The sequence below is a fragment of the Trichechus manatus genome, unplaced genomic scaffold (assembly GCF_000243295.1).
Source record: "Trichechus manatus latirostris isolate Lorelei unplaced genomic scaffold, TriManLat1.0 scaffold00048, whole genome shotgun sequence".
Taxonomy (NCBI): Eukaryota; Metazoa; Chordata; class Mammalia; order Sirenia; family Trichechidae; genus Trichechus; species Trichechus manatus.
The window spans coordinates 17622044-17632103 of record NW_004443984.1 but is presented as its reverse complement, the minus strand read 5'-3'; the positions used below and the strand labels follow the sequence as shown (position 1 = coordinate 17632103).

General features: G+C 52.7%; 1 protein-coding gene across 1 annotated transcript in view; it reads left to right on the top strand.

The window, feature by feature from the left end:
- The window catches only part of AGTRAP (angiotensin II receptor associated protein), an 18973-nt gene extending 8951 nt beyond the window's left edge, over nucleotides 1-10022 (top strand). The window contains exons 2-5 of the mRNA XM_004377236.3: nucleotides 303-337; nucleotides 3121-3226; nucleotides 4362-4557; nucleotides 5974-10022. Coding sequence (XP_004377293.1) covers nucleotides 303-337; nucleotides 3121-3226; nucleotides 4362-4557; nucleotides 5974-6089 — 453 coding nt within the window. The 3' untranslated portion in view covers nucleotides 6090-10022. The remainder of the gene's footprint in view (nucleotides 1-302; nucleotides 338-3120; nucleotides 3227-4361; nucleotides 4558-5973) is intronic.
- Nucleotides 10023-10060: the final 38 nt, after the last annotated feature.

Genomic DNA, 10060 nt, shown 5'->3' with positions numbered 1-10060 from the left:
TAGGACAGAGTAGAACTGCCCCATAGGGTTTCCAAGGAGCGGCTGGTGGATTCGAACTGCTGACCTTTTGGTTAGCAGCTGTAGCTCTTAACCACTGCGCCACCCTGTTTCCAAGCAGGTCATATTTACAGGTACAGGGTTAGGGCTGTCACATAACTTTCAGGGGGACACAGTCCAATCCATAACACCTTCTGAGGCATCTACTGTGTCTTCTGGCTCGAAAAGCCATCCCATCCCCACACCCCGTTGCAGTCAGACTCACAGACCTGTTCTAACCGCCCCGCCCCCATTTTGTGTCACAGGCAATCCTCCTGGTTCACTGGATGCTGACAACTTGGTGAGTCACTCCATGGGTGTCGGGTCTGTGTCCATGTCTGTGTCTCCTGCTAGTCCCAAGACTAAATAAAAACTTTATCACTGGCAAGCTCCCTACCACCCCAAGATTGTCAGAGGAGCAGGCAGTTCCCAGAGGCCTGTGTCACCACTGCCTCCTAGGGGCTTCGAACTCTCATCCTAGGAGAGGTGCAGGCCCAGCAGGGCTGACAGCTCATATACCCTCCCGACACCACCCAAGCCTCCTGGGAGTTTGGGTGACTGGCTTCTCCCCAAGGCCTCTGCATTGGGGAGGTCTGCAGTGCTAAAGCCGGGGACGGGACTGAAATACCACATGGGCTCCCCGAGGCAGCCGCAGGTGGGCATCTATGCAGAGCTCTGTGCGTCTGTAAACCTGGGTCAGGCTCTGACCATAAACTCTCTTGAGCCTGTTTTCTCATCTGTAAAATGGGAATATTACTCTCCTGCTTTTCTTGTAAGGTCACTGGAAGGTGAAAGCACTACTTTAGAAACAACAATAACTGCTTACATTTATTGGGGAGTCCAGGTGCCAGCCGCTGGGCCGGGCGCCTCTGTGAATTTGCTCAGCACCTTGACAGACAATGAACCTGAGACTCATGGGGGTGGGTCGTTTGCTTAGGGGTGGACCCTCACTCTTCCACACCACACTTCCTGCTCAGAGAAGGTAGACTTGGGATTCAGAGGGGTCCAGTCAGGTCCTGGCTCTGCCATGTTCCAGCCAGGTCACTTTGGACAGGCAGCTCTACCTCTTAGGACTTGGTTTCCATCTGTAAATGGGGCTAAGGATGCACACCCTGTTGGAGCCCTGAAGAGAAGTATATGGTGCTTGTCCAACACCCCCAGGGCCTGGCACAGAGGGAGATTCAGGACTGAGGATAGATTTCCATGATTACTATCTGTTTTCTTTGTTGGGCTTCCGGGAAGTTTCTTCTATGGAGAGGACTTCTCTTCCAAACAAAAATTGGAAACCATTGAGCTCCTGTGTGCACTTTGGAAAGTTTTAAGTGCGGTGCACATGTAAATGGTTGTGAATAATGTGAACAGTGCTAATCATGGTTAATGACTGTGGGGAGCAAGGTAAAGATACAGATTTCTCAGTTGTACTCCCTGGGATTCTGAACTGGGGAGTCTGGACTGAGGCCCGGGCAGCTGCTTTCTTAAGACCAAGGGATGAGGTTATTTATTCAGAGACTCATAGAGCCTGGTTGCACTCCACACGTGCTGCTTCCTACTTGTTTTCTGTATGTTACACTTCTGTGAGTGTCACTGAAATTTACTGAGCACACCCTGCGTGCTGCGGCAGTTTAGGCCCAGGATATATAGTGGTAAATAAGGTAGACAAGGACATTGTGTGCAGTAGAGAGTAAGAGGATGGGCTCTTGAGCCCGACTGCCTGCCTGGGTTCAAATCCCAGCTCCACCACTTCGCAGCTGTGTGTCCTTGGCAAGTTACTCAACCTCTCTGTGCTTCCATTTCCTCATCTGTAAAATGAGGATACTGATACTTCATTCCTCCTAAGATTAACACAAATGCACATAAATTAGTTAATGTAAATTTCTTAGAAGTATGCCAGATATTACCAGAAACCAAAACCTGTTGCCGTGGCATCAGTTCTGACTCACAGTGACCCTATAGGATGGAGTAGAACTGCCCTATAGGGTTTCCAAGGAGTGGCTGGTGGATTTGAACTGCTGACCTTTTGGTTAGCAGCCGAGCCCTTAACCACTGCACCACCAGGGCTCCATCCAGATATTAGGAAGTGTTAACTTTTATTTTCATTGAGTTGACAAGCAAATAAGTAAGTAAACAACAGCAGTTAGTAGCAATACCCTGAAAAATAGAATAGGGTGAGCATTGTGTTAGAAAGTGACTAGGTGGCACTTAAAATTGGGAGGTCAGGGAAGGGGTCTTGGAATTAAGATTTGAGCTGAGACTAAAATGACAAAAGGGGGCCGAGTGTTCAGGACAAAGGGAGCAGCATGGACAGTGGCTGGGCGGTCAGAGGGAACTTGGCATATTCAAGGAACAGAGAGAAGGCAGGCATAGGGACCTGTAGGTCTGCAGAGGGTTGGAAGGTGAGATGGGGCAGTGTTGGGGGCTGGGCCCCACAGGGCCTTGTGGGCAATGGTGAGGACTCTGTATTTTATTCCTAGTAGGGGGATTTTTAGCAGAGAAATGCCATCACCTGACTTAAATTTTAAAAAAAACCCAAAAAAAACAGTTCCCATCTAGAAGTCTCCAACTCTCCGACTCCTGGCCAGCCCATGGGTGTCAGAGTAGAACTGTCTTCCATTGGTTTTTCAGTGGCTGATTTTTCAGAAGTAGATTGCCAGTCCTTTCTTCCTAGGAGCCTCTGGGTAGATTCAAACCACCAACCTTTCCCTTAGCAGCCAAGTGCATTAACCGTTTGCTCCACCCAGGGACTCTATGACTTATATTATTGGTTGCTATTTACAGAATAGCCTGTAGGGGGCAGGAGTGGAAGTAGGGAGACCAGCAGAGAGGCTGGAGAGGATGGTGGCTGGGACCTGGAGGGAAGTAGCCAGATGCTGGATCTGTTTGGGAGGTAGAGCCAATGCGATGCACTGGCATTTCAGAGGCATAGCCGGGTAGAGAAGAGCAAGCACTCTGTGGCCTCGGAGACTGTGGCCCGTTCTCAGGGGAGGCCTTGGAACCTGGGAGCATGAGGGAGGTGAGCTGGGGGTGGAGGTGGGCACCCAGGGGGCAGTGGCCGCCTGACTGAACTAGGGGTGCCTCTTTCTGCAGGGGTTCCATTGTATTCTCGGGCCCTTATGCCTGGGCCAACTTCACCATCTTGGCCTTGGGCGTGTGGGCTGTTGCTCAGAGGGACTCCATCGACGCCATGAGCATGGTGAGCTCGGGGGACAGCAGGGCATGGGGGCAGCAGCGTGAGCTGTGCCCCTGCTCTGTCTTCCCCTCGCCCATCCCAATCTCTCTCTTCCTTGTGCCCCCGCCCCTCCATTTTCTAAAGCCTTGTAAATAAGCCCACCAGGCTACCCGCGCATGTGTGTCCTCACTACCCTGGCCTGCTTCTCTGCCTGCCTGGTTCAGAGAGCCCAGGGTCTGCTGATCATCTTCCCCAAGAAGCACATGAGGTGGGGCCCCACGAGTGCCCCTAGACAGTCCACTCTCTGCAGGCATTGGAACCTCCTGCAATCACCTGACTCCAGGGCTCTTTTTTTTTTTTTTTTTTAAATCGTACTTTAGATGAAGGTTTACAGAACAAACTAGCTTCTCATTAAACAGTTAGTACACATATTGTTTTATGACATTGGCTACCAACTCCAGGACATGTCAACACTCGCCCTTCTCGACCTTGCGTTCCCTATTACCAGCTTTCCTGTCCCCTCCTGCCTTCTAGTCATTGCCCCTGGGCTGGAGTGACCAGGGCTGTTTTTCAGAGGAGGGATGCAGCTGGGAGACATGGCTAAGAGAGCACTACCACTCTGTGAAGTCACAAGTTAGCACAGCCCAACTAAAATCCGCTACAAGGGGACAGCTTCCCAACACCCAGGAAGTCCTGAGAAGCAGTGAGCTCTCTGGCATGGGGGCTATTCAAGTCAAAGCAGAGGTCCCCCTCTCAGGATGATTGAGAAGGGATTTCCTTTGTGAGTGGAGACTTGAGTTGGATGAACTCCAAGGGACCTTCTAATTCAGAGGTTCTAGAACCAAGTCTTGTGCCTGTTCCTGGCCTCAGGAGATGGAGGAGGGTTGGGAGGCTCTGTAGTGGAGCTGGCAGGTGGGGCCCAGGCCCAGTGTCCCTGCCTCCCAGCCCCGCACTCTCCATCTGGCATCTCACGCACAAAGTCCTACCTGCCTGCCTGCTTGATCCCTCAGAATACAGTAGGGAACCACCCAGGCTGTTTCTCGCCCTCACGAGCTCCCAACCTGGGAGAGGACAGAGGTGTTACAGGGTATCCATGTGCTTACAGACTTATAATGTCATGTGTACACTCCCTGAGCTCTGCTCTCTACATGTCTTACAGTTTCTTGGTGGCTTGGTGGCCACCATCTTCCTGGACATCATCCACATTAGTGTCTTCTACCCGCGGGAGTACCTCACGGACACAGGCCGCTTTGGGGCCGGCATGGCCATCCTCAGCCTGATCCTCAAGCCGTTCTCCTGCTGCTTTGCCTACCACATGTACCGGGAGCGCGGGGGCGAGCTCCAGCTTCATGTCGGTGAGCCCGCCCTCCCCTCGCCAGCTCTCTACATTCCCTCTCTTGGCGAGGTGCCCTTTCCAAGCCTCCCTCTGTATCCACCCGGCTGACCCACCGCTCCAGCCAATGAGCCGACCTTGCCCCATGGGACTAGGGCTAAAGGGGGGAGTGTGGCATGGGCAACAACGCTAGAAAGTGTGGGGACCCCTGGTCCTGCTGGAGAGCCCAGGTGACCCTGGCTGTCCCAGCCTGCTGCACACTGTCCCTGGCATCAGGCTGCAGGTGGGGTTGGGGGCAGCTGCCAGGTCCTCCTCTAGGGTGTGATTTGGGTCACTCTGAGGTGTGTAACATCTGCAGTGCCAGCTTCTCCTCTCAAGCCCCACCTGGTCCCTCCCCAGGAAGCCCCCTCCTGCCAGGTAGGGTCTTCCCTCTCCTGTGGTGGTGACAGTGCCGAGCCTCCCCCTAAGGCAGCACTAACCTGTGGCCCTTTCCCTGCTGACTGGCCCTCTTGCCTCCAGCCCAGCCCCCCACCTGCCCCCTCCCACGCCCCTCTGGTCTCCTGTGTCCCTCTCAGGGTGGCTGAGCCATTTTTCTACTCTCTGACCCATGTTCTCATTTCCTTTCTCTCCCTGAGAGAGAAGTAGGGAGGGGCAGGGTGTGGTCTTCTACCTTATACTCCTGAGAAGAGAGGTCCAGAGTGGCTTCTGACCTGCCCGGGGGAGCAGCTGGGGCAAGGACAAGAGTAGGGGTGTGTCTGTCTGTCTGTCCTGTCTCCCCCACCCCCACCCCCACCCTGGTCACCCTCAGCACTGGGCCTGGCCCCAGGGCCAGCTTTGGAGTTCTGGCTCCTCTACCAATTTAACCCAGAGCGAAGTGGCCAATAAAGCTTTGCTTTTCTCCCCGGTATGTTCTTCTTACACCTTGAGTGAGGTTAACTCCCTGGAAAAAAATCCAAACAGTTGCCATTGAGTCGATTCCAACTCATGGCGACCCCATGTGTGTCAGAGTAGAACTGCTCCATAGGGTTTTCAATGGCTGATTTTTCAGAAGTAGATTGCCAGGTTTTTCTTCTGAGGCACCTCTGGGTGGAGTTGTATCTCCGTCCTTTCGGTTAGCAGCCACGCGCACTCCTGTGTGAAAATCTGTGTGTCAGACGTAACACACAACTCCTGCTGTGGCGAAGCCATCAAGTTTCAGGGCACCCCCTGAGGAGCACAGCAATGCCCTTTTCACAGGAAAAAGCTCCGTAGGGCTGCAAGAGGATTGAATGAATGATGCCTTTGAAAGGCCTGGTGCCCTGGAGCTGCTGCCACTGTCACTGTCCTTGGTGCCAGGGTGCCCAGCTCCGGCCTTCCTGGTTCAGATTGTGCGGATCTTGGTTGGACTCAGCAGAATTTCCAGAGTTCTCACCCCTCATTTTTTCTTTCCCTGCCCCAGGTTTCCTCGGACCCTCGCCAGAGCGCAGTGCCTACCAGACTATTGACTCACCAGATGCGCCCAACAACTCCTTTGCAGGCCCAGAGAGCAAGGGTCAGGTGGCCCACGGGTACTGAAGCCAGGCCTGCCCCGGCTGATCCCACTGGGGCTGTATCGCCTTCCTCGTGCCTTAGAGGCCATTCTAGGGATGCCCATGACCTCCCTTTCTCGGACCTCAGATGGAACATGTCCTCCCATTCCCCATCTCAGAGGCTGCCTGCAGCAACTGCCTGGAGAGGCCAGAAGCCCCCGTGCACCCCCACCCCATGCACGTATCTGCCCCAGATTTTCCAAGCCTTCCCTCCTCTCCATCACCTCACCAGTCCCCAGGCTGGGAACCATAATCTCTGTCCCCATTGCCTGCCCCTTAGCTGCTCTGTGCAGGCCTCAGACCAAACCATGCCTGAGCCTGGCAGGATCAGGTACCTATGGGCCAGTGATGCCCCCTGCCCACTCCTTACCCCCTACTTGTCAGGCTTATCCGCAGAAGCTCTGATAGCTTTGGGCCAAGCTCAGCCCAGGGGCATTGCGGCATGGGAATGAGGTCCCAGTGTTTCTCACTGCCTGATCACATGGTGCCTGGAGACCCCCGGGCTGGAGGCAGGGGTGTCTGTGGTACCAGAGATGCTGCCACAGCCGCCAGCTGCCTTCATGGAACCCTGGCATTAAAGTTTGGGGAATCCTGTTGCTGAGCTGTGTTTTGAGCCATATTTAATCCCCTGACTAGGCTGGGGCCTGGGGCTTGCCATTCCTGGAAGGATTTCTCATTCTGAGTTCACAGGTGGAATCTGGGTTTAGCTGCCACTTCTGTTGTGACAGGAGGAAGCAGGGCTCGGGGCACCAGCTGGGGCCTGCCCTGCATCCAGCTCAGGCCTAGCTGTGTGGTGTGGCAACTGGCTGTTCATTTCTTCAAGTCAGAGGACCTGGGAATTGGTTTGAACTCTGCTCTGCCACTTACTAGCTGTATGACCTTAGGCAACTTAGCATCTCTGACCTCAGAGTCTTCTGGGAAAGGGCCAGTGCTGCCCATGGGGTGACTATGCAAATCACTTGTAAAGTGCATGGCCTGAGGAAGGGCTTCGTAAATGACAGCCAAGTGACTAGCAGTGGAGTCATTTTCTGAACCTGTGATGATAAATTGGGATGGGAGTTGAGGCACGGCAGCAGCATTTCCCGGCAGACCTTGTGTCCTGGTCACAGCTGACTTGGACTGGCATGTCTGGAAGCTCCATGGGTCCCCAAGCAAGGGCCCCACCCCACTTTGGATCTGGGCATTCACAGTTCACTCCTCCCCAGAGGCCCACAGGGGTGGCCACTGGGCCCCAGGTGCCTGGGCTTTCCCAGGCCATCCTGGCTTCTCCCTGGCACTGAGAGATCAAAGCCTGGTGCACAGCCCCCACAATTGCCCTGTATCCATCTGTCAATCAAAAAAGGCTAAGTGCCTGCTGTGTGCTGGGCTACAGCTGTGAACTCAGGTGCCTGCTAGTGGGGAAGGAGACACTAAACGATTCCTCTCATCAGAAGGGAGTCCCTGGGTGGTGCAAATGGTGGAACGTGCTCGGCTGCTAACTGAAAGGTTGGAGGTTCGAGTCTACCCAGGATGCTTTGGAAAAAGGCCCGGAAATTTACTTCCAAACATTAAGCCATTGAAAACTCTATGGAGCACAGTTCTACTCTGACACACATGGGGTCACCATAAGTTGGGGTAGACTTGAGGGCAACTGGTTCTCATCAGAGGATTTCAGACTGAGGCAAGAGCCCTGAAACGGAACACTGGCCACCTGGCGGGCGAGGGAGGCTTCCGGGAGAAGAGAGTCTGCTCTGGGGCCACGGGGTGCTGAGTGGGTGCAGTTGTGGAAAACCGGAAACAGCCTGTCAGAATGAGATGGACAGGTAAGATGTGTTACATTCGTTCTGTGGCATACTATTGAGCAATTAAAGTGAGTAAACTGAACCTAACGATACCAACATTGACCCCCCTAAATGTGAACAAAACATTGCAGAATGGTATGCAATATGAGAGCATTGGTGTGGATTTTTAAAATCTCAAAACTAAACCATATGTTGTCCGTGGGTGTACGTGGGGTAAGAGTATAAAATGTGGACTAACCAGTTGCCATCGAGTCAGTTCTGACTCATGGTGACCCCATAGGTGTCAGAGTAGAACTGTGCTCCATGGGGTCTTCAATGGCTGATTTTTTTTTTTTTTGGAAGTAGATAGCCAGGCCTTTTACCAAGGTGCTTCTGGGTGGACACTTGCCAAATCCATGACTGTGATGGTCTGGGGGTGGTGTGGCCTGAGGGAATGGGTCTAAATCGCATGCTCTCTTTCTCTTGTTTATACCAGCGCCTGGCACACAGAAAGCTTGCTGTGTATGTGCTTGTGTAGAATGGGGAAGCAGGGCAGGGCAAGGAAAGAAGCCAAGCAAGGGTGTGACCTCAGGCAAAGTCCTACAGGCAGAGCCTCAGCCTGGTCCCACTGGGGCACTCTGGAGTGTGAGTGACACCTCAGAGCGGGTGGCTTGATGCCAAGCAAGGGAGCTGGGCTTTCTCAGTCACTGGCCAAGGGCTGTTCTGGAGCCAGGGAGGGAGGACTTAAATTCTCAAGCACTCTGGTTCCCAAACCCTGTAGGCGAAGTGGCCCCAGGAGCCCAAGGGCCATCATCCAAGGAGAGTTTCAGGGAGAGGGCCATCAGAAAGGCACAGAAACGGTGAGGGGCACCAGTGTGGCTGCCCCCTTTCCAAACAGCAGTCCCCAAAAGGAAACCTGCTAACATTCATTCAGCAAACGCTTAAACTCAGAGCCTACTGTGAGCTGGGAGTGTTCGAGACACCAGGGATATCAGAGTGGAAAAATGTCCCTGGCCCCCAGGAGCAGAGATGGACGTGATCTGACTTACATTCTACAAGGACGCTAAAGGGCTTGTTCGTGGCTTGGACCAGGGATAGGGAGAGGTGGCAGAATGTGGTGCTGGGCTAGATGCAGGAGAAAGGAGTCAATGATTGCAGGGTTTGGGGCCTGAGCAGCTGGAAGGCTGCAGCCACCATTAACAGGGAGGGGAGGCAGGCAGGTTCAGGGCAAGGTCAAGAGTTGAGTCCTGGACGGGCCAAGCTGGAGGTAACAGACATTCTCACCACACTGTTCTTTTAAAAAGGCCCTTTTATGAAGGGACTTTTAAGTAGGACACCCTCCAGGTTTCTGTCTATAGTGTCTAACATCTAGAGACGGTCAGCCACAGGAAGCAAATGTCTCTTGCCTCTGGTCTCCTGCTGGGGAGGGCTGAAGTCACTTTTCCAGTTTGCAAATTTTATTGTTACTTACTGTCCTCACAAAGCTGAGCCCTCCAGATGCAGAAGCCAGAGAAATTGCCCCAGGGGGGATCATTGCCCTCTAGTGGTGAGAATTAGAGCAGAGCAGAGCCTCACACCTGTCCTGAGAGTGCCCAAAGGAACAGCCACCAATTCCAACTCGCACAGCCTCCCTTCAAACCAGTTCAGGAGCCAGCGAGCCTAGGTTCAAATCCCAACTGTGCCCAATGACAAGCTGTGTTATAGACGACTGGACAGCCTCTTAACCTCACTGTGCCTCAGTTTTCTCATCTGAAAAATGGAGATAATAGTGCTGACCCTCAATGAAATCGATTGACATAGGAGCTACAACAATGGGTTCAAATGTAACGATTGTGAACATGGTGCAGGACCAGGCAACATTTCATTCTGTTATACGTAAGGTTACCATGAGTTGGAGCTGACTTGACAGCTACTAAAAACAACAGGGATGGGTGAGGATTGAAAATTGTGTAACCGAAGTGTTTAATAAATGTTAGATCTTATTACCAGTATCACCATGTTAATGACGGTGACCAGTTTCACCATCCGTCCATCTATTCCTTAGGTATCAATTCAATAAACATTGAGTGCTTTCCGTGAGTTTTCAAAAAACTGAAAAAATTAATACATGGCATTAACAGGATACAAACCATAACCATCAACACACAAAACCCAACAGATAAGCTAGATAACTGGGATCTTCTAAAAATCAAACACC